Genomic DNA, 24,379 nt, shown 5'->3' with positions numbered 1-24,379 from the left:
AAAGGGAACGTTTCGATGGGCATAAGTACCGGGGCACGTTCGCATAAAATAAGCTTTAACCATCTTATCAGAAATATAGCAAAGTATAAATGTGTAGCGGAACTGTATGTAAATTGCGAGGCAAACCAGTTATACTTGACGATCTGGCTTCGCGCATACTTGAATGAAGGAAAATGGAATGGTTCGTCAACGAGCGAGTCACGGAATGCAAATTTTCTGACTCACACAACTGGCTTGGCTTACACGTGGCGCGCTAACACTCACTATTAGGCATGCTGTGTGTACATATTAAAGTTACGTTGTTATACTATATATAGCAGCGAAAATTGCCCAGTATATATACCGAAATTTAGGAACTTGGTAGAAAATCGCAGCAATGATTATAACAAATGTTTTTGAAAGATGTGAACAGTGACAGATCAAGAGAGCAATGAACAGGAATAATTGCTCTTAATGTTTCTTCGAATCTTCCACGATCGAATATAAGATCAAACAATAACTTGTCAAAATATAAGCTGTGTATACTTTCAGTAGCTGCATGCCAAAGTTTGAGATTTTCTCCCTGACACTTGTAGAGCGCTTTTATTGAGTATGCGATATCTTTGGATTATAACATTCAGTTTTACCTTGGCCTACGATAATATGAAAATAAACGTACTGTGGCCGGCTGCTACTCAAGCTCCTTTCGTTGGTCTGCACTATGATACCGGCCGCACGTTTACCCTGACGAGAGCATCATGTATGCATGCAACTGCAACACGAGAATCTGAGTAACTTCCTGCGATAGGTGTACACGTCAGGGAGGTGCGACAAGATATGTAACTTTCGTCATTGCACCCGTAGACAGTATCAGGAAGAGATTGGTTTCAAATCGGTGTATGCTGCATAGTGATCACTTCATGTGAACGCGCACCTACACCGTTTCCTTCGTTTTGTGCTTCCAAAACGCAAGAAAAATCATAGCCTCCATAACTGCACGCCGGCAGCGAAAACATGCGTAGAAGCTCGGCGGTGCTTCGGGGCCATAGAAGAAACGCCAACAGTACTGGTCGTCGGCCAAGGATGGCGCCACCAGCGCAATTCGTGAGGCGTTTGCCTTTTATTTCTCAATCTGATACAGCGGATGCTGAGAGGTATGGTTTCCGTTGCGGGACCGTGCGATCGTCTATCCGAGCCGCACTCAATTTGATTGCTGGCGATCGCATGAGCGGCTGCACTCGCTCCTGAGACGCTTGGCAACACCCACGATGAGGCTCTCACACGTAAGTAGACTTCTAGAGCCATGCGAGCGACGAACGCGAAGTTAGCGAAAGTTAGAAAAACTTTTTGCGTAACTGTGCCGGACGCATGATTCAACGTTGTTTGCTTCATTCGCTTCAGGCGTGGTTCCTTTTCTTCGCTCACTGGGCATCCGCTGCATTGGTGAGTGTATGGGCGTGTGCAAAGTTTGTGAACTTTGAGCTATCCACTGTTGAACTTCGTTTCTATCTTACGTGTGTGCACATGGTTAAAAAAAAAAAAGAAAGGAAAAGGAGAACGTGTGGCCTTGTGTCCGGAACATATGTCCGTAGTTTTTGGTGTCGCGAAAACGGAAACACTAATAACAGTTCTTCCATTTGCACAGGTGCCACTTAAAGATGACTTCACAGGTAAGGGCACATGCAGTTTCTCATAATTTCTTTGCCCTTGAGTCTGTTAAACTTTGCTGTGGACTTGGTTTCTCGGTCGCACGGGCTGATTTCCTCCGTTTGCCGGCCTGTCCCGCTTTTCAGACAGTGAGCTGGACATCTGTGCCTCTGTGATATGCCGCCCCGGAAGAGTTTGCCGGATACTGGACAACGGCCTAGCGTCGTGCCAGTGTGTTCAGCACTGTCCGCCCCACTACAAACCCGTTTGCGGAACTAACGGACTGACGTACGATAACCATTGCCAGCTCCACAAAGACGCATGCGTCCGGCAAAAACACATATCCATCAAGCACAAGGGACTCTGCAAGAAATGTAAGCATTTTTAGTCGCGTGCGGAAGTGTTCTCAATCGGGAACTTGGGAATTTACAGAGGCAGCGCCAGCTGGGTGCAGCAGCCTCCCACTCACCCCTCCCCCAAGACCAAAGTTCCACCAGCCTCCACCCTATTCCATGAGCAAACAAATGTTTAACACAATGTATGAATACCTAGCCACCTTATCCCCCCTGAAAGCACTTGTCATGAGTGCCCTCCCCCCCCCCCCCCCGTAAAAATATCCTGGTACCACCCTGTTTTAAAACAAATTTTCACATGCTGTAGTAATGATTGAGTTGAGCTTGCTAATTGGATTCAGCCCTGTCGAGCAGATCTTTCAAAAACCTTTTAAGGAACTTTAGAGCTAGCAGGCTGTTGCCTTTTCTTTGAAATAATAGCAACGTAGGAAAGGCAAATGATCTTGCCAAACTGTTTCGTAGCGTGTTGATATTATTTTCACTTTTTTTTTTCCAGCCAAAGTCAAGCTGTCTCACCACAAGTACCACCAAAAACCAGGTAACATGCTTGGTACAGCAATTCAGAGTTGGATTTTTATCATTTCATTCCTGGCTGCATGAAACATTATCAGAGTGGCATGTATGAACATGAATGGTTTCACATTTACAACCGAAAGTAAGGGGTGTGTAAATACTTCACTTATTGAAAATATAATATTATGTTAGATTTGTCTTGAATTATGCTATGCTACATTATAACTGATGTTATATTTGGGTATATAATGGCTGACAGAATGATGAAACAATGCATTAGAATCACTGTCATGATGTCAAAGCAAGCAATTTGTTGGCTGTTCAGTACTGCTTGATAGCTTTCTGTATGTGTGCAAGGTCGCAGTTATATCAGTTAATGTAAATGACTTGATCATTTTTATTGTTCTTGCATGCTTGTAGGATTCAAGAAGCAATTCCTGAATTAAAATAAATAGCTTTTATGAAAGACAGTATTATAAAGCAATCTATAACAGATATGTGCATGTGAGGGCCGTACCATTTGATATCTGAAGGGTGCCATATTTTCTCCTTGTAGTTGTTTGCTTCCAACATGAAAGGGATCGTATTCGAGGGCACTTTGTGGAACTTCTGGAATCTGAGGTCAGTAATAGTGTTATTCAAGTAGAGGCATTACCCACATGTATAAGGAAAACTCTTGCTAGTCATGCCTTGTGCACTTTCACTAGAAAATCGGAACACTAGCTATGCTTGAACGACATGCCAGATAGGTAGAGGAACCTGTTTTTAATAGCCACAACTGTACGAGACCAAGAAAAGCATAAGGTATCATAGAGCATATTTGCAGTAGTGTTATAATAAAGCAGAACGAAAGTGTCCAAAATAATGACTTGCCACGAAAGGGAACCACACCCAGAACCTCTGCATTACGTATGTGGGGCATTGCTTGTTTTTCTATCAGGTAATCTCTGTAACACTTGTAACACTGCAAGGGGTAGGGGTGTTCATGAATTTTGTATCATTGTTGCCATAAATTTAGAACAGTTACACACCATGGGCATCAAGAAAAGCATGCAACTCTTTAGTTGTAGTAGAATGTTTTTTTTTCTGTATAGTATACAAGATTTTACCGGAGTATAAAAATATAAAAATGTATGGTCCACGGGAAAAGTTGGTCGAAGCTCGAGCGATCTGTTGGTGGTGTACGGTGACTTAATATGTGCATGGTGCCTTTAAGACTGCAGCTAAATGCCTACTGACGCTGCGCTACAGTAGTAGAGCTCTGCGATCAAAACATGGGAATCTCGCCTTTATTAGCTTAGCAGAAGTTCGGGAAGTTTTCCGTATTAGAACTGTGAACAAGCTAATCACATCTTTCTAACTATAGTAGACTCATGATAATCCAAACTATGATAAATCGTACTTTCGGTTAACTCAAACAAAATTCAACTTTTTGGTTGGCCCTCTATTCTTTCAATGTATTTAAAAGCCTCTCAATTCAAACTCCATCAGGTAATCATTATTCATTTTTGCAGTTCCATACCAGAAAATACCGGCTGCTCTCCACTAGTATTTCAAAATTTACTTGCTTCTATAATCCTAAGTCTAAAAATGAGAAATAAGTGCCTAATGCCTTCAAGGAAAAAGGCTTTGCTCGTAAACAAATGTTTGAAACGAAGCATACGCATGGTAAACCGTGATGCTTCTCAACTGGTATAGAGAACTTAGTGCTGAAGGCACATATAGTAAAAAAGCAGTTCCCAATTCACCATTTCTTTAAAAGGTCTGGTCAGCAGTAAATGACCGATGAGCTTGTGGACCTCGCTACTCTGCTTTCTGTTTGTTGCGTGCACTTAGATTTCACATTTTAAATCTGATAAAATCAATACCTAATCATAATGTGGGATGTGACCTCACCCACAGTCATATCTGAAAACTTTTGATAATTCAAACAGAATTGAGTGGTCCCTTCGAGTATGAAATAACGAGTGTCGACTGTAGACTTGCTCTCATCTCGATGCCTTTCACTTGTGTTTGTTCTAAATGTGTGGTACCTTTCTGCAATCTTCTTGAATGCCCCTTAATCTATTTACCTAACGCTGTGTATGCAGTACTCTGGCAACAGTATTCTTTGTATCTGCATTAAAGGCTTTCCATTACCAGATTCCTCGACGTAAAAAGCAGGGCTTGCATTATCAGCACAGGAAAGAAAAATCCCATGAAATCCCATCAAAAGCTTCTTTTTTGATGTATTTGAATGTCTTGTCTTTGGACTTTACTCTGGAGGTGTATCCACAACTGGATAATCTAGGACACATACATTTTAAGGGGATTGAGCAAATCGGCTAGTTGCAGCAGCTATTCTAACTTTTTAAATGAAAAAGTTGCACTGCTTGCTGCAAAGAGTCGCGCAAGGCTGGGACGTAGCAGAGCTGGTTGGCACTCTGATGGTCCTGACTCGACCAGGCACGCGCGTGTTCACACACCAATGCATCAAGTGCTCAAGTGATAACATTGTCAGTCACAAGTATTTCCTAAATAATAGATCGGGTTCAACTGGGTGTCTCTGTAATCAATAGGGTTCCATTGTGTGACTTTGTTTCTAGCTATTTCTTAAAATTTCTCTGTCTTTCTCGCAAGGGGGAAATGTTGTAGGCTCGTGTGCTCAGATTTGGGTGCACGTTTAAGAACCCTAGGTGGACGAAATTTCCGGTGCCCTCCACTACAGCGTCTCTCATAATAATATGGTGGTTTTCGGACATTAAACCCCACATATCAATCAAATCAGTCTTTCTCGCAATTTTTTTTTCATTCCCTTTCTCTCTATCTATCTATTGCTTGCTTCCTCTGTATTTCTCATCCTTTGTGTCACTTTCTTTCTCTTTTGTCGTGAAGCCTGTTTCTTGTTTTTTTTTCTCTTTTTTCTTCCCTTTCTTTCTCTGCCTCTTTTTTTTTCTTTCTATTTGTTTCTCTGCATTCATTCTCTCACCCAGCTAGTCATTACATCTCGCGCCAGACCAATTGGTACTGCGGGAGTGTACACGCTGGCGCTACGTGTTCAGAAAGCGAAGCAAGAAAAATGAAGAGAGCGTGCACTGGCGTGATAAGTTTTCTATCTGCATCGAGATTCGTATAAATGGTGGGCATAACTGCTTACTTGTGAAAATGTTCCACTATGTTCCACTATGTTCCTCTGCTGGGGAACACAATTATTTGGGCTGCCATTTTTCATATGTCTTCATAGAGGTTATTTGAAAATGTCTACAAAGTAGTAATGCTTTTCTTTTTGACACCAGGTTTCGCACGACAGGCACTACCCAAGAGTTGTGGATGACGTTTTTGACACCTGTGATCGTGACGCTGATGATTTCCTGAGCACGCACGAGCTTTCAAAGTGTGTGCGGCGAAACAACACAATGTTCCATTCGTGGCTCAAGCACAGAGGAGAACTGGCTGCGTAAGACTGGGGCTTTTTACTTCAAACCCTACCTCTTTGCATAGTTGCCATAATTAGTTCTTACTATCTGTATTTTGTTCGTGCTCTGTTTGAGAAACAGTTTATAGATTCGGATTAAGATCTCATGTTGACACGTCCTAGTCAGTGGTGTAATCTAAGACTTCAGCAGAGAAGAATAGCAGAACTCCAAGGCATGTGGCCATTCATAACATTTCTAAGTGATCAGGAGTAAACGGTGGCATGCTGGCCCGCAGGGGCGCCTGCGCAAGTAGGCGTTTGGTGTGTAGCGACACCACGGACCCGAGCTAACGGGGGAGTTTCTACTCCCTCCCACGCCTAGCCGTGCGTGGCTTTGCCGTGTCCGGGGAAAAGGGGATCCTGGGGGTTGAGCCGACGCTGGGTGATTGGACCTTTAAGGCCCCCCGGCAGAGGCAACACACCCCTTTGGCCCCGGCTTCACGTAGACGGCACCCCTGGGCTGACCCACCCAGGGGAAATCGGCAGTCGCCTTTTCCTATCTCTCTCTGCCTACATCTTCGTCTTTATCTCTCACTATCTATCTGTCCTGTCTTCTACTCTCTTCTGTTTACTTCCATTTTTCCTGGCGGCAAGGGTTAACCCTGTGCAAATAGCCTACCTTGGTCTAGGCGCATTGGGTTATGGCAGTGTTGTATGGCTGACGACTGCAAGCTTTCAGCACCTGCAGACTTGCAGCGTCCCCTTGTTGGGCTCCGTGGTGGGTGGCCGCCAACGCTGCTGAACAAAAATAAGACCGGCATGCATGGAGCATTCCCTCTTCTGTCTGATCGTACCGGCTTAAAGCGGGTACGCACCGACGACATAAATTTCTTCAACCAGCCAACAGAAACTTTTCCCCATTTCCACGTCATTCACTGTGAAAAAACTGAAAAGCAAGCCAGGACCCTCTCTCCTTTCCTAGTTTCTAGATGTCTTACCGAAACTCTTGGCACAGGATACAAGGTAACCAAAATGGCTAGTGGAGACCTTCTCCTTGAAATCCGTGACAAAGAACAATTTAAAAAGCTAGACCATCTTTCAGATTTTGGTGGCATACCAATAACCATAACACCACATAGATCAATGAACACAACTCGCGGAGTGGTATCTGACATGGACTTACTTGACTTGACTGAGACTGAACTTTTGGAGGGGTGGAAGAGCCAAAATGTCACTAATGTACAGAGAATCATCATCAGAAGAGACAATAAGGAAACACCGACAAAACACTTAATACTCACATTTGCATCCAGTAAACTTCCGGAATCTATTCAAACAGGGTACACAAAGACATCTATCAGGCCATACATACCAAACCCTCGTCGTTGCTTCCAATGCCAGAGGTATGGCCATGGCTCTAAAACCTGTCGTGGTCGCCAGACTTGTGCACAATGTGGAGTACTAGGCCACGTCTCTGAGAACTGCAAACAACCGCCACACTGTGCAAACTGCGAAGGAAACCATGCCGCATACTCACGCTCCTGCACGTACTGGAAAAAAGAAAAAGAAATAATTACATTGAAGGTGGAGAACATTACGTTTAAGAAAGCACGGCGAAGAGTTGCTCCATTTTATGGACCTACATACGCTGATGCGGCGCGTCAGGGGGCACCGCCGCACCAGCCCTCGCCACTCCTTCGCCCCGCGCATACCGAGCCGGCGGTTGTGGCACCTGCCCCCAAGGCGGCTGTAGCCCAGGCTACACCACCTACTCCCAAACAGAGACCGGAGACTCCAGAGTCTTCGGGTCTCAAGGCCTCCCCTCACCAGACGAGGCCCAAAATCCGAACTAACAGCCCGCACGTGCGGGCATCCAGTGCCTCCGAGGAGGCAATGGATACGTCGGCACCCTTGGTGCTGAAAGAGCGACGTGGCTCCCTGGAGCGCGCCAAGAAAACAAAAAAGCAAATAACAGGGCCTGGTGACGGCCCTGTTAAGTAAACTCAAACTCCCCGTCTAAACAGCCACTCGCTTTTCGTACACACAGCATTATTTTACATTCACCATGAACACTCAAATTATACAATGGAACGTCAGGGGCCTTCTCAGAAACCTTGACGACATCCAAGAACTCTTACACGAACACTCACCAAAAGTGCTGTGTGTACAAGAAACACACCTTAATTCAAAACACACAAATTTTCTTCGTAAATACGTTATTTTTCGAAAGGACCGTGATGATGCCATGACATCATCCGGAGGTGTTGCCATCATAGTGAATCAAGGAATTGCATGCACACACTTAAAACTCCAAACATCCCTTGAGGCAGTGGCTGTTCGAGCGGTTCTTTTTGATAAACTGATCACAATCTGCACTATATACATTCCTCCTAGCTATCAGCTGCAAAAACGCGATTTACACTCTTTAATTGATGAACTTCCGGAACCTTATGTTCTCCTTGGAGACTTTAATGCGCATAGCAGGCTATGGGGTGACTCTCGGTATGACGCGCGAGGTCGACTGATCGAACAGTTCCTTCTCTCGTCGAGCGCGTGTCTCCTAAATCGAAAAGAACCAACCTATTATAACCTCGCCAATAACACCTACTCCTCCATAGACCTAAGCATAGTATCTCCATCTCTTGTGACTCTACTGCAGTGGAAAGTCAGCAGTAATCTGTACGGAAGTGACCACTTCCCCGTAGTTTTGAGCACAAATACAGTAACTGAGTGTCCACCACGTGTTCCCAAGTGGCTCATAAACAGAGCCGACTGGAAGCAGTTTTATACCATCGCTCGTCTAGGTTGGAATGACATATGTACTTTGAACATTGATGTTGCTGTCAACTTCTTCACAGCGTTTTTGATTGATGCTGCACCAAAATGCATCCCACAAACAAATGGACACCCTGGAAAACGGCGTGTGCCATGGTGGAATTCCGAATGCCGAAACGCACGCAAACAGCAAAACAGAGCTTGGAGGCTGCTTCGGAACTCACCGACAGCCGAAAATCTTGACACCTTCAAGAAAATAAAGTCTCAAGCTAGGAGAACGCGTCGGCAGGCCAGAAGAGAAAGCTGGCAGAAGTTTTTGTCAGGGATCAATTCATACACACAAGAGGCCAAAGTCTGGAACATGGTCGGTAGGATAGCAGGGAAACAAGTACACACACTTCCACTCGTAAACACTCAAGGTGATACCTTGGAAGATCAGGCAAACTTCCTCGGGGCACAATTTGAACGGGTATCTAGCTCGTCCCACTATACTGACACTTTCCAAAAATACAGAACAAGAATAGAAAAGCAGAAACTCAAACACAAATCCACTAGATACGAGGCATATAACCAAGCTTTCAGTCTAGCGGAGCTCCGAACATCTCTAAACTCCTGCAGCACTTCTGCCCCAGGTTCTGACCGTGTAGTGTATGAAATGTTAAAAAACCTACCAAACGAAACCCGAAAGACTTTACTTTGTTTGTACAATGCTATTTGGTCTTCTGGCACTATTCCTACCTCCTGGAAAGAGGCTATTGTTATTCCCATTTTGAAAGAGGGCAAGGACGCTTCTTTACCCTCGAGTTATAGGCCTATAGCACTTACAAGCTGCTTGTGCAAAGTCTTCGAAAAAATGATAAACTGTCAACTTGTAAATTTTCTTGAAACAAATAATTTGCTCGAGCCATTTCAGTGCGGGTTTCGAGAAAGTAGATCCACCACAGACCACCTTGTTTGTATCGAGGCACAGATCAGAGACGCCTTCGTCTATAAACAATATTTTCTCTCTGTGTTCCTCGATATCGAAAAGGCTTATGATACAACATGGCGTTTCGGAATTCTAAGAGACCTGTCCCACCTTGGTGTGCGCGGAAGAATGTTTCATATAATTGAAAGTTACCTGTCGAACCGGACATTCCGTGTCCGTCTGGGCAGTGTGCTCTCTCAAACATTTGTCCAGGAAACAGGCGTGCCACAAGGTGGTGTGCTTAGTTGCACACTTTTTATTATTAAAATGAATTCTTTGCACTTGTCCATTCCCCGCAATATGTTCTATTGTACATATGTCGACGACGTTCAGCTTGGCTTCAAGTCATGCAACTTGGCCATGTGTGAGCGGCAGGTTCAGCTCGGTTTAAATAAGGTCTCCAAATGGGCAGATGAAAACGGATTTCGACTTAACCCACAAAAAAGCACGTGTGTCTTGTTCTCTCGAAAGAGAGGCATGCACTCGGAATCTGACATTCGACTGACGGGCAACGTCTGTCCGTCAAAGCCGAGCATAAATTCTTAGCCTTAATCTTGGACAACAAGTTGACCTTCGTACCCCACATAAAGTATTTAAAAACAAAATGTTTAAAAGCCATGAATGTTATAAGAGTGTTGTCACGTACTACGTGGGGTAGTGACAGGAAATGCCCCATGAACCTGTATAGAAGCCTAATTCGCACCCGCTTAGATTATGGGGCCATTGTTTATCAGTCTGCGACTCAAAGTGCTTTGAAGATGCTGGATCCCGTGCACCATTCGGGCATCCGCCTTTCTACGGGGGCTTTTCGCACCAGCCCCGTAGAAAGCCTTTACGTTGAGTCAAATGAGTGGTCGCTTCATCTGCAAAGAACCTACATGTCCTTTGTATATTTCCTTAAGGTGAAAGCAGACAAGAGGCACCCCTCATACTCTACTATTAATGACTTGTCGAGCTCCATTCTTTTTCAAAACAGGCCTTCAATGAGGCAGCCCTTCTCAGTTCGCCTGAAGGGTCTAGCTGAGGACACTGGAGTGTCACTCGAACACAGTTTAATGGCTCCTGTAGCATACCCGCCACCGTGGCAGTGGCAGACTATAGATTGCGATGTGTCTTTCCTAGAAGTTACGAAACATGCGCCTATTGCCCATATTCGAACATACTTCTTGGAACTTCAACACAAATACACACGTCCTGAGTTTTTTACAGATGCCTCTAAGTCTAACTTTTCTGTGTCCTACGCTGCTGTTGGCCCTTCCTTTTCGGATGCTGGCCCTCTACATCCAGGCACAAGTATTTTCACAGCGGAAGCTTACGCGATACTTGTGGCAGCTAAACACATCAAACAATCACAATTACAAAAAACAGTAATTTATACAGACTCCCTCAGTGTGGTAACGGCTCTGCACAGTCTTAAAAAACAAAAAAACCCTGTCCTCGTTTCACTTTACTCCATTTTATGCTCACTCTACACACTCAAACAACATGTTGTAGTGTGCTGGGTGCCAGGGCACCGTGAGATCCAAGGCAATGTGAGGGCGGATCAGCTCGCTGCATTCATCCATGAGAGCACCGCCATTACATCCATATCAATCCCGGCCCTTGATCTTAAGCCGTCTCTCAAACAAAACCTCAGGGACTACTGGCAGAGCAAGTGGGATACACACACACAAAACAAACTACACGTTATCAAGCCACACCTTGGCCATTGGCCACCAGTATCAAAATCACGTCTAATAGAGGTAACACTAACAAGACTCAGGATAGGACACACATACACAACACACACACATCTTTTGTCCGGTGGTGATCCACCATTGTGTGATAAATGTGGTGAGGCATTAACAGTTCTTCACGTTTTAATTCAATGTAAACAATTAGAAACTATAAGAAAACAACATTTTCCATTACCCTACCGACAACGTATACCGTTACACCCTGCAATGTTCGTCGGTAGGGAACTGCTTTTTAGTCATAAATCCTTGTTAGCGTTTTTAAAAGCACTTCATAGTTTTCATATCGTATACCCGGGCATTCCGTAGCACAACCTCTCCAGAGAGGTTTTTGCTGCGGTGGCTACCCAAGAAAGCACTTGCCTCACGGCCCTTGGACGCAAGGGTATGAATGAGTGAGGCACTTGTGCTAATGCCAGACATGTCCACCATTGTTTTTAATTATCACCAACTTTTGTCACCTATTCACACCACACACACCTTTCACGGCATGGTCATGATTTTATTACTTGTATGTTTTTACCTGCCTTGTTGCGAGGAATTTTATGGCCCTTATACAGCCGCTAATCACAATCATTGTCCACATTCTTTGTCCCATGAACTGGCGCTCTTTGGCCATCAAATGGCCCTTGCGCCAAAAAACACCATATATCATCATCAACGGTGGCATGCTGTGCGAACATAATAAGTTGTGGTGCTTTTTCAGGGGCCCCATGTGGTCAACATTATTTCATTGTCTTCCTCTCTGACTGGCCTCACAACAGTATTATTTTGACATGTGACCCACATTTTAGTTGTTAAAGTTGGGTTCAAGTTTACCCTTGGCGTCAAGTGGAACACCAACAAGCAGACTGTGACTAGCATGCATCGTTATTTGCCTGATGTTTATAACAATTACCATAGCCGTGCCACAAGTGGTGCAGCTCCCGCTTCACAGTAGCTTTAATTTAGGCAGACAAAGGCTTATGCCATGTTCCCATGGAGTTGCACAAAAGACACATTCCAGTTACAGTGGACTCTCAGTGACCAAAACTTTCTTGAGCGATATTGCCGCTTAAACTGAACAACTATTTCTAGTATGATTGCTTTTGTACTTGATTTATGCACCCCTGTTTATCTCTGAGTAAACAAAACTCGCGTTGAACAAGACATTTTCCTGGTCCCTTCAGGTTTCGTTTAACAGGAGTCTACTGTACTTTCATTTTTGTGAGAATGTATTTAATTTATGCTGATACTGATTTGTGAGGCTTTTGGATTCCTGCAGTAAGAATTCTATAAATCGCTGCAGTGGCTATTGTTGCATTTAACTGTTTCAGTGTTGATAAGAGCCTGTGCATTTACATACTATATTTAGGCTATTAAAACCTACCGGTATGGCACTTTTGTTGTTTGTTGAAGAGACCGTTTGCCTCATATATTTGCCGTAACTGCACGTTTTCATTCAGTGCAGGCAATTAATGTGTTTACCAGAGATTAAATATGGACAAGCATTAAAACAGACATTTTAATTATAGAAAACTTGTACGTCCACAGTTAGGGTGCTTTAGAAGCACACATTCCCTCCTTCCTTCCACAGAACACTCTGCATTGATGCCATGGTAGAGGCTGCAGACAAGAACTCAGATTGGCTGCTTTCTCGACGAGAGTTTCAGAGCTTCATGCGGCCATCTTATCGCCCGCCTGTCAAAAGTAAGCACTTACTTACCATTGCACCTCTTTATTGTCTAGTTAAATATTCTGCCAAGGTCTTGGTGATGGCTGTTGTCACTTGCTCCAGCCTTGTTGCGTTGTGCAGTTAGTTTTGTTAAAGGAACACCAAAGTCAAATAGCAATTTAAGTCCGAGTGAAAGCTCAATGTATGGTAACGTCCAAAATGACAATATTATCAACAGCAGTGCCCTACTTACTGAAAAATTAATGTAAATGCATGAGAACACATGCGCCACGAGTAAGACATTCGCAAAGTGATTCCGATGACATAAGACTTGCTGCATACTATTACTCACAAGTAATCGAACTAGCTCCACGAAATGAAAAACCTTCCATGCATTAGGAGATGTAATGAAATGCTGCCTGTTCATTTCTGTTTGATTCATGGAAAAAAGAACTGCCAGACATTACTATGTGAAATGGCAAGAGTAGCTCAAAAGTTTAATTTTCGCCTGGTTAATCTGGACAGGTCGTGCCGTCTAGCAGGGTGCAGGTGAACCAAGCATGCTGGCAATTTTGGAGGCCATGGCAGGAAATTGTTCAGTCGGCGTTGTTGCTGCTGTGGTTCCCGCTAGTTTCGTTCTGCTGCTATCATAGGGTTGGCAGATGCGCAGTAAAACTGGTCAACGGTGTGCACGGGAACAGTTACGTGAACGGTTCCACTTGAGGCGGGTAATTTGATGTGTGCTCACGTGACGCGGACCACTTAAAGGTGATTTTATTTCAAAATAAGCACTTCCTTGGCACTAAAGTAGCACTACGAAATTTGTAGATTGCTATTTCAGCAATCAACATCGATTCAATATTTGCCTTTAGTGTCCCTTTAACAGTACATTCAGTGCCCAAAGCATTGTAGGGAAGTGGTTACCAATTGTATAACTTTGTACTAGTGACATTCGTACAGGTCAGGTATCAGTTGTAAGGAAAGATAATCCTGTCATGTCGCATCAGATAACAAGCGTTAGATGGTATAGTTGATTAAGTGATTCTAGTGTGAAATTGTGTGTAGAAAAAAAAAAAAAATTCTGAATGCCTCAGTCCTGCACATGCATTCTCTAATTGTGTAAGTAATCGATTCGTGGTTAGGTGTAGTAACGCTGATATATGTAGTTTAACTTGTCTGCCTAACCTGTTTTTATTTATTAAAAAAACAAATATAATCAAAAAGCTTTAATCATACACTTTTCTTTGGTATTCCAATCTTTTTCCACCATGAGCTTTAATTATCATTATTATTTGTTTTTTTGCAATAAGCATGTTAAATTGTCAATTTAAGTCATGAAATGCACACCTTGTTGCTAGATTGGGTGCCTTTTTAAGCATTTTCGTATCCTTTTCCACAGGTCCCATTCTGTAAAAGCTCATCTTAGCACATTTGTTTGGAACATCTCATCATTTTAGTATGTTAAGTGGCTCATTATTGAAAAACTACATGAGGCTTTTTAATTAAACTTCTGTAATTGCCCATATTACACCATTCCTTAGGATGGAACTTTGCTTTGTACTTCATGATCAATGAGAGAAGCCTGCCACAAGAAATCACTGCTACATGCTAAGCAGCACTTTCTTGGTATGGTCTATAGAACCAGAACATTATTTTGCATTCATGGAATTGGAAGTCGCCTTTAACGAAGTGTGCTAGCTGTAATACCCTTCTTGCATTTCGTTTGCAAGCTTCATGACCACTGGCTGTTACCACAATGGTGCCCCACTGGTCATGTCTTTCTACCGTTGAGTTCAAAGTCGCAGGTGCAACCTCGGTCATGATGCTTTCGTTTCGATACAAGCATCAGTCAAATAGTTTTGTGCAGTGTACTGGTTTCACGTCTGTCACAGGTCCTATTAATTAGGGAGGGGATCGCCAAGCTAATTCCAAGGGCCGAAGTATCGGCCCCCCGAACTGCACCACGAAAGCGCGGACAATTTAAATGTGGCCCTATTTGGCTTGGCAGTGGACGCCGGCTGTGGTCCAAAGAACGAGTCGGAGCCAAGAGTTGATAAACAAAACAAAAATTGTATTCTCAAGTATGGCAGATCAAACGATACACCATCATGCACACTCTGTAATAGTTCAGTACAATATTTCACCAATCAAACAATTGACTACCCAATACAATTAGCTACACTAAAAACAATGGACACGAACAACAATACGGGCTACAATGCAAACACATGCATCAAACAAGCAAGACACTTAAAGACTAAAGTGTTCGAAAACTCGTTCAGTTCAAAGTCGTTGGAGCAAAGTCTGAATGATACTCTTCCAAAAGTCCCTCACTCAAGGTCCAACGCTGTTGTCGGTCCGCTGCCCCCGAAGTTTCTCTTCCAGGAAACCTCGTGTCTTCCTTTGGCATTAAAATTCTTCGCCGGTAACTCATCAGCTTCCTACGCGCAGTTGCTGCAACGTGTCTTCACTCCCTGGCGGTAGACACACTCTTCTGCTTGTAGCACAAGTCTTTACCCCTCAGGTGGAAACCCTCTTCATTGCCTGCTCTTTCAGCCTTCGCCGACATGGCGGAATGACCCTACGCACACTTGCACAATCCTTCCTTCATCTCCTGCCTATCTACGCACACTGGCATAAACTGTCATCTCCTGCTTTGTCTCTGATGACAAAAGCCTTCGCCGACATGGTGGAAAGCCCTACGCATACTGGCTCAAACTTTCTTCTTCTCCTGACACCACTCTCCGCTGTTCCCTTAAATACCTTTTGCACTATACTCCGGAAAATTCTAATCATTTCGTCAGCGCGATGCACACCCAAGGCTAGGGAAAGAGCGAGATGTTTCGAAGACCGTTCATGGCACGCGACGCAACTCTACATCACCACCCCCCTTTCCTTCCAGATCTTTCCATTGCTTGCTCGACGGCCGGTGTTAGGAGGTTGGTCGGCGAAACTACGCTTCCGAGGGGGAGAGACGGGGCGCCCTGGGAGTCTTTGGATGTTTGTTTTTCTTCTTTAGAGTTGACCTTGAGGCATCTCTTTGGCGCTTGGTATCGTCACTGTCGCCAGAATTCGGTGGCGCGCTCTTTTTCTGAGCGCTTGTTTGTGACGTCACACAACTTAGTCTCTAAACTTAATTGCCCTAAAGGGAGACGTGGTTCAAAAAACGCGAGTTTTCAGAAAAATTCCAATTTTTTTAATCTGTTTTTATAAGATTAGTACCTCTACTGTTCTGAAAAAAAAAAATATATATATGTCGAGGCTCAACTGGCCTTGCTCTAAAATTGCATCTAAAGAGCACAAAGTGACTGTCTAAAGGCCGAAAGTGTGCAGTCTTCAAGCACCTTGCTGCTGACAAAGCGCCGCCACTTGCCATTGTTGGTCGCAAGAAGCAAAGAGCCGAGCCTCACTTTTCAAATAACGGCAGTTTTCTATGCTGCTGCCGTGCAAGTAATGATCAAAAAAGCACACTTTTGCCTTGTTTTTCGAGCGCTGGGACTGCCTTATATATCGCGTGGTACAGATTGGGGACCGCCATTGGCCACAGCGCGCCTGTATGTGCTATGAAGCCTACTTGCAGGGCCTGTCTCGTCGAGCAGCACTGCTGAACAACCCTATTCTTGTGTGTTCATCTTCATTATGGATGAAGAAAGCCGTAGCTCACGTGACATATACGCTGTCGATGTGAAAACTTGTGTAGTGGAGCTCTCTGTAGGAATAGGTCATGAGCAGCTGGCCTAATTTGTGGCGATTCTTGGCTTGCAAAAGCCAGTGTATCATAAGTGATTACTAGCCATCAGCCAGGAAGTCCGTCATGCGGCAATGAGTGCCATCTGTGCCAATCTCGCGAAGTTGAGAGAGCTCGCAGTGAAGGAAGTTAGCAAGGACGACATCGGTTATGTACGACGATACGTGGCACAAACACGGCCACAAGAGCCACAATGGCATCGGCACTGTCGTGTTCCTCGACAATTGACTTTGTTTAGATTTTGAAGTCCTGTTGAACTTCTGCCTAGCTTGCAGTCAGCACAAGGCTCTGCCAGATGGAGTGAAAGAAGTTTGGCAAGCGTTTTATGGCTCTGTCTCTGAGTGAAATGTTTTTGAGGGGTCAGCGCCAAAAAGTTGCGAGGGACAAACTGGTGGTGCTGGCGAATTTTAGCCGCAGTGGCCACTATAAGAAAGATTGTTCTTTTTTGTGTGCAAATTTCATCGCATTTAATGGCATCTTTTATAAATGAACAATCAATTTTAACTTCGAAACTGTTTTCTCAGAACACAGATCCTGCCATTTTTTTCAATGTGCCCCCCTTTTTGGGGTACTTCTGGAGCTCAGATCTGCATGAAATTTTGTCCAAATTTTTTTCCAAAGTATGAGAAATGCATTTATCTTGTTTATGTTTCATTATTTCTAATAAATAAAAATTCAATGAAAAACCTTTACTAGGGTAGGAGCAAAATATGGACTTTATTGAGTCAACGTTTTTTTCTCGTCTATTACATAATCTGTTTGCACTTCCCAGTTAGTTTTCTGCATTGTACACTTCATTGGAAACATTCTGAAGTATCAATAGTAAAAATTATGAAAGTTTAGTGATGGAAAGATGGGGTGCAAAAGGCTTAGTTTTTACTTTGTCATCTTGCAGAACAAAAGATATGCTGCTTGCACACAGACTAATCATATATTTGAAATCAGCATAAAAAGTTATCTGAACAGCTCAAGTTTCATTTCTCTAGAGTGAATATTACAAAAAAGTTTCTTCAAGTCGAATCTCCCCTTAAGATGAAATTGTAGTACGGTAGTGGGAAAATTGAAACCCAGAAACTGTAGCTGCGGGCAGAAAATGAGTTTTTTTTTTTTTTTGAAGCTGCAAGAGTTGTTGGTATTGCATGCATGATTGTATCAAGGGAAGTGTTACAGCTGTGGCAAGCTGTGGTGTTTCTTCACGTGAATGGTGCATACGACTTTGTGTGGAGCTTTTGCATCATTTTCTGAAATATGGCAATAGCCAGCTTGTCAACAGGTAGTCGATATGAAGGAAAAAGAAGTTAGTTTTATTTCTCGTCTGGTGAAGTACATTGTACTGGCACAGTAATGGAGTTAATCAGAAGTTGCAACCCAATATTTATCAATAATCTAATCAATATTCTAATCAATATTCGTCAACAATCATTGATGGCACTGATTGAATATGGCTTCTGCTCTAAAGCTAAGTGGCACTAAGTATTCTCATATGTAATTCTGCATGTGTTTATTTGTGCAAGACTGCTGTTTATTGCTGTTAATTAATGTGGTTCTGTTTGCTACTGATTATTGCTGTTTATGCATGTTAGTGAACAAGCGCCTGGTTCTCTTTGCTGCTCAAATAGATTTGAAACTGTGTTTTAAAAAAGGCCCAGTGTTTCGAACGTTTCTCTGAATTCTTGCAGGTTGCCCTTTGGAGGACCGCTATTACAAAGACGGCGACGAAATAATGATTGACTGCAGCAACTGGTACGTAAATATTGATCGACAAGAGCTGTATGCATACACTGCCGGCTTGTGGCGCTTAAATATGCACTAGGGCTAATTTAGTCAGGAAAATTTTTGGCACCGGAGGAAGAAAACATAGAGCATGAGTATATTTTCCTACTAGCTTTAAGAAACATGTTGAGAGGTGAAAGAATGTGAAGCAAGTCCATCAGATATTTAATGTATATGGTGATGCTACAGAAGGCTGCAGTAGCATATGTCGCCGACCAAACTTCAGAGAAAAATTTTCTTCATGACAGCATTCTTATGTTTTGCGTAGTGTATTCCTGCTGTAATCACCTGAGCCCAGGTGTCATGACTTCCTATCTGCAAGTGAAAGAAGTAAAGTGATTGTTATGGCTATATATTAAATTTCATTGTGGAAGGAGAAATGTCACTGAACCTTGTGAATCTGCCATAACTACCACTTTGCCACCTCATCAATTTGCAGAAGTCTGCTACTTCTGCACCAATGAAGTACCCGCAGTGGTAACTGTTGAAGTTCTTTCTGTGCTTAAAATTTATACTTGCCAACAACATTTCAATATGAAGCAATAAAAGGATAACTGCAATGGAAATTCGCACAGTGGCCTTGCTACCAGGCATATTTAAAACGGCACGTTTACTTTAGTGAGAGTTTGATGCACAATTTATGTAGAAGACAGACGTGACATCTTAGTGGAAGACTAAATTGGGTATATTGTACACCTATGCTTGTACAGCTTTTATGTCTTAATTTTGCGAATGCCTCAAAGCTTTATTTAGACCATGCTTTTTTCATAAGAATTTTGATTTGTCAGCGTAAAATGCACTTTCCTTTTCTTTCTCGCAATACAGTAAATGCATTTTTAAGACAAAGTTAAAGAAATGAGGATGCAGAACAGTTGGTGCGCTGCTAAAATGTCATTGATGGTTACCGCCAGCCTGGGAGACACCACGTAAATGGCAGCATGACAACAGACAAAATAATAATTTGACTTCATGAATACAAGAGAGACCGGATGCCAAGAAAAAAGCTGTATACATCAGCTTGCAAAACCCACCGCTTCTTACGCGACTTTGGTGGTGTGGGTTTGCAGGTATTGAAAAGCTCCTAAACGCTTTCCATAATGGGAAAAAATAACTGTTTTTTGAAAGTTATGTTGCTTCTCATTTGCTAAAAAAAACTACAGCACCAAATATTTTACTTAATACATAAATAAAAAGCAGAATGAATTGACTTTTCATACATGGAAGATGACCATCACTAGATGTATATCACGGGAGGGACGTAAACTGTCACCAGATTGTGGGATGGTATTGTTCAGTTTATACATCCTTCTATCTTCTATGAAAAAAGCACAACAAAAATAATGATACAAAATGTACTCAGGTCTAATAGACACCATCTATCTGAAATCGGCCAATACTGATTTAAGGTAGTATAGTTGCATGAAGTTTCCTGTGGACTATTCATGCTTCTCTTTCTTACTCCTCTTCTTTTCTATCTCTTTCCGTTCTATTATTCTCCTTTTCCCCCACCCCAAGTGTAGGGTAGCCAACCAAGCCAAGCTTGGTTAACTTCCCTGCCTTTCCTCTCTATTTATCTCTCTCTCTCTCCTGTGTACTACATTGTTGTGATTCCACACAAGATAAACTACTCGCTATCGAACGAACCCTTGGTAATTAGCCACCAGTATCAAAGTCACGCCATACAGAAGTAACACATGCAAGCCAAAGAACTGGACACACACACAGTGCATGTTAATACAGTCTGTCCGGTAGTGATCCTCCCATGTGCAAGAAATGTGGTGAGCCACTTACCGTTCTCCACATTTTAATCACGAGGAATTACACTCTCTTAAAAAAAGGTACTTGCCGTCACCCTATTGAGAGCACATAATGCTTCATATATCGATGTGCATCAATAGGGATCCACTTTCCGAATATCAGTTGTTATTCTTGAAAGACGTTCATAGTTTTCACCCGATTTACCCTGGTATCTGTAGCATGATCTCTGAAGAGAGGTTGTTGCTGTGGTAGATGAATTACAAAGCACCTGTCTCGTGACACTTGGAGACAAGGGCATTGAAGAGACGTTCGTGCTCGATCATCTCTCTATAGCTTTGTCATCAGAACCGTTTGCCGCTCATTTTCACGGTACACATTTCATGTTAATATACCTATGTTTTGCCAACCTTCAGCTTGAGGAACTTTAGGCCCCTATACAGCCAGTCACCATACCCATTGTCCAAATCTCTTGTCCCATCTACTGACCCTCTTTGGTCGTCACACGACCCTTGCGCCATGACGAACCACACACCGTTACCATTGCAATGGTCATTAATGCTTTCTAATTTCCGCTCGTCCTATGTAGTATGTGTAACTATTTACGGTCATGCAGATGCATACCAAGACATTTCAGCCAGCGCAGTGTAAAGATTCTTTTGACTCTTTTCACTTCATTTTAATGCCCTCTGCTTCACAACATGCCGAAAGTGCTAACATTGGCAGAGAACCACCGGTGAAGCATGAAAATGAAAATAATCATGATGGACTTGTCGCATCATCCTGGCCTTGGGTGTATAGCAATTCCTTGATTAAGCTTCATCTTGTACCATAATTGCCGGTCTGTTATAACCGAGATTTCTCATTCTGTACAAACATTTCAGCGTCTGTGCTGGTGGCAACTGGTCCTGCGTTAGCCTGCCCTGTGAATCGAAGGCACCCAAGCACAAGAAAGGTGAGACTGTACACATTTGAGGTGCTTTACTGGTTTGAGATTGACGCATAAATGTGTTCTTCTTGCGTGCATATTTCTGTCACTGAGCACTGATTGCGAGTCAAGAGAGCCTAATTGTAAGCTCCCAGTTCGTACTTCTGTCTGTCAATTATTCACGGGGAAGCATAAGATGTAAAACGTTTTCTTCATTTAAAAAATTTGCACAATTTATATCCAGTTTGATTTGATGGTCAAATGGTATTGGTATTCACGCACTGCTTCACTGTAAAAGTTGCTGTAATAGGCTATTAGAAATTCTGTAATTGAAACAATGTGTCCAAAGAAAGTAAGACCCTCTTAACATTGCTTCTCATGATTTAAATGTTCACAAGATCTGAAATTTTTCAATGACAAATTGACAGTTATTGATATACCAACTATATCCACCTAGCTATAAATTGTGGCATGTATGAAACATTTTCTAAAATATATAAGTACAATTAAACTTGGACATAACGAAATTGGCAAATTCCCGGAAAAATTCGTTATAAAGATTTTATCATGTGCAGGTTCAGTACAAAAATTTCAAAAAATTAATGCATAACTTAAAAAAAGGGGGAAGAACTAAAGGCAGAGCTAACCCAAACGACTTACTTAGCCGTAAAAAGCTGCATTATTATTGCAGAACTGAAGGCAGAGGTAACCCAAAAGACTTATTTAGCCGTAAAAAACTGCATTATTATTTCAATAACAATTATATGGACACTTTCGGTGGGTTCTTGCCGTCACCGCCATGTTTCGTAACAAGTCCAAATTGATAACATGCCCCCGCGCATTGTAGCTTTTAAGAGCGGGTAAAAGGGTGTGAGCACTGTTGAATCAGAGATCAAGAGAGCCAGCCCATCTCTATTGCCTGGACAGTGCAAACAATAACATCCCCCCCGCGTGTTAGAACTGCCGACAAATGCCTCAAACAGAAAGGAAGCCACCAGTCTTGAACGAGCATGAAAAAACGCTGGGTGGCGGGGCGGGGTAGATGTGTTCTCGAGTCGCAACAATAAACATTGATTTTAAGGGCGTGCTTGTGATCACTGGGGCACGTGCTATCTCGGCAGGCATCGGTGCGCTTTCAACGCGAACAGAATGTGTGAAAAGAGTATTTATCCCTGGAGTGGCAGTATTTGCTTGTGTCAGGGTTTTGTTGCAGCTCCCCGATATCAAATCCAAAAGAGATAGCTGCCAGCCTTACTTCGTATAACATTATACAATTTGTTGATATCGCATTCATTTCATTGCATTCAACAAGCTGTCATGTTGTTGCCAGTGCTAATCAAAGCGTGCGACAAGTCGATTTTCGAAGATCCGGCATTGTCACTGTATTGTTGGAAAGTTTCCATCAGCGCCTAATCTGACATCCCCTCGGTAGAGACAACACAATTGTCCACGCTTAATAAAAAAAAAAGGAAAAAGAAAACAGTTGAGCTTCGTCAGGCGCCACACCATGTGCACGCAGTGTAACCATGCGCGGGCACACGTCAAAAACGGAGGGCGAACGACACGGATACCGCGGAAAACTATTCTGTAAAGCGCCCTTCGTATGCAGTGCCGCCCCACATTCCTGACGCTAACTGAAAGCATGGCACTGCCAACAAGAGTAGTTTTCTTTTTGCTTTTTGGTTTGGAGGAAGGGGGAGAACATATCTGCGCATGCACTCTCTCTCGCCTGGAAGTTGCCGGGGCCACGAGCACACCGTCGCCGCTTTGTGCTTTGTCTGCGGTGGGGCCAACGCAAAAGATGCATGCTCGTGCCAAAATGACAAAATCCGGGCAAAATTCTTATGTTTTCTGTGACGAAAATTCGTTATATCAAGGATGCCTCCCGTTGTTACTTTGTTGCATAGAGGTCGCTAATACATGTGCTTTTATGGAGTAGCATAGGGAATAGAAAGACTTCGTTATAAGAAGGAATTCGTTATATGGAGGTTCATGATAAGCGAGTTTAACTTTATTACAAAATTACTTGTCTTGCTTTGTAAAATTTATACTTTTTCTAGTTTGAGTGTATGAATTAAAATTTGAAATGTTTTAATTTTCTCTACTCATTAGTATGCAAATTTTTACGATGCATTCGAATTTTCATATATTATAATGTGAACTGCTGTATACTTGTGCAAATTATAGATATTACCTTGCCATGAGCACAATCTCATCAAGTTACTCCATAATATTCTCTCCAGTAAATGTGATCTGTCCTGAGATGTTTGATGTCCTTTAGTAGCTGCATATTAATATTCTCCTACACTTGTTCTTGCAGGTCACCATCACAAGAAAAATAACAATATTTCAGATTAAATGTACCTGTGATGCTTAAGAACTTGCCTCTGATCAACTTGACAGTTCAAACAGTGTGTTATGTACATTTCAACCAACGTTACGTTTGAGAAAAATATGGACATTTACATTTTTCAGCAGTTTGTATAACATTTATACTGTTGAATAAATCTTCTACATATATGCGTGTAACATTTTGCTTTCTTCTGTGAAATCTTGGCAACATGTTACCAATGCTGTTGACAGAATGTGGTGCCGGAAGAAGGAACACATTTTTTTTTTATGGTGCCACTTTTGGTGTACATATAATCTTCCGTGAAAAGTGAACAAGTAACTAGCCCAACTGTCTGCATTATGCTATCAACACAATGACACGCATTTACACAAAGCAGGAATTCGAAGTAGGAACTTTCGTGGCATGAAAGCATGGCTCAAATGCCAAAACATTTGACCTCATTGATTAGCAGCACCCAAAAGTCAACTTAGCACTTGCAAAATGCTAAAATGCACACATTTTGGAAATAATCCTTGCATCACATCCAATTACCACTGGTATAATAAAAAATATTGAGGGATCCTTGAGCTTCGCCTTCAAGAGTTGAATGCTATAGCAGTATTGTGCCTATTTCAAACACTTAGTGCATGAAGTCTTTTCGGGCTTGATATTCACTCATTATGTGGCCTTAAGGGTATAGGCGAAGCAATGTGTGTGCCTGGCTTTAAACCATGAGGTCATTATGGTAATCTCATGTTCTGATGCCCGATGACAATGTACGCTTGTACCATGCATTACTGGAATATTTCATATTGTATTGTGAAGCAT

At 42.7% G+C, this 24,379-nt stretch overlaps 1 protein-coding gene across 1 annotated transcript; it reads left to right on the top strand.

Moving 5' to 3' along the window:
• Nucleotides 1-973: 973 nt before the first annotated feature.
• On the top strand, nucleotides 974-23,748 carry LOC142814526 (follistatin-related protein 1-like). The gene is made up of 11 exons (XM_075893370.1): nucleotides 974-1,262; nucleotides 1,381-1,422; nucleotides 1,625-1,649; nucleotides 1,773-2,000; nucleotides 2,476-2,517; nucleotides 3,049-3,113; nucleotides 5,768-5,928; nucleotides 12,938-13,050; nucleotides 18,443-18,506; nucleotides 21,176-21,246; nucleotides 23,540-23,748. Exons 1-11 carry the CDS (start codon nucleotides 1,248-1,250, stop codon nucleotides 23,575-23,577), a joined length of 864 nt encoding a protein of 287 aa, XP_075749485.1. The 5' UTR covers nucleotides 974-1,247; the 3' UTR covers nucleotides 23,578-23,748.
• The last annotated feature ends 631 nt before the right edge of the window (nucleotides 23,749-24,379 follow it).

Source organism: Rhipicephalus microplus, chromosome 4, assembly GCF_043290135.1.
Source record: "Rhipicephalus microplus isolate Deutch F79 chromosome 4, USDA_Rmic, whole genome shotgun sequence".
Taxonomy (NCBI): domain Eukaryota; kingdom Metazoa; phylum Arthropoda; class Arachnida; order Ixodida; family Ixodidae; genus Rhipicephalus; species Rhipicephalus microplus.
Note: the sequence above shows the minus strand (reverse complement) of the source record. Positions and strands in the feature narration are given on the sequence as shown.

What these genes read in the sequence shown, in the direction of transcription:
- LOC142814526 (XM_075893370.1), top strand. An exon ending in ATGATTGACTGCAGCAACTG is followed by an intron (nt 18,507 to 21,175) that starts GTACGTAAATAT and finishes CAAACATTTCAG; the next exon opens with CGTCTGTGCTGGTGGCAACT. An exon ending in GGCACCCAAGCACAAGAAAG is followed by an intron (nt 21,247 to 23,539) that starts GTGAGACTGTAC and finishes TTGTTCTTGCAG; the next exon opens with GTCACCATCACAAGAAAAAT.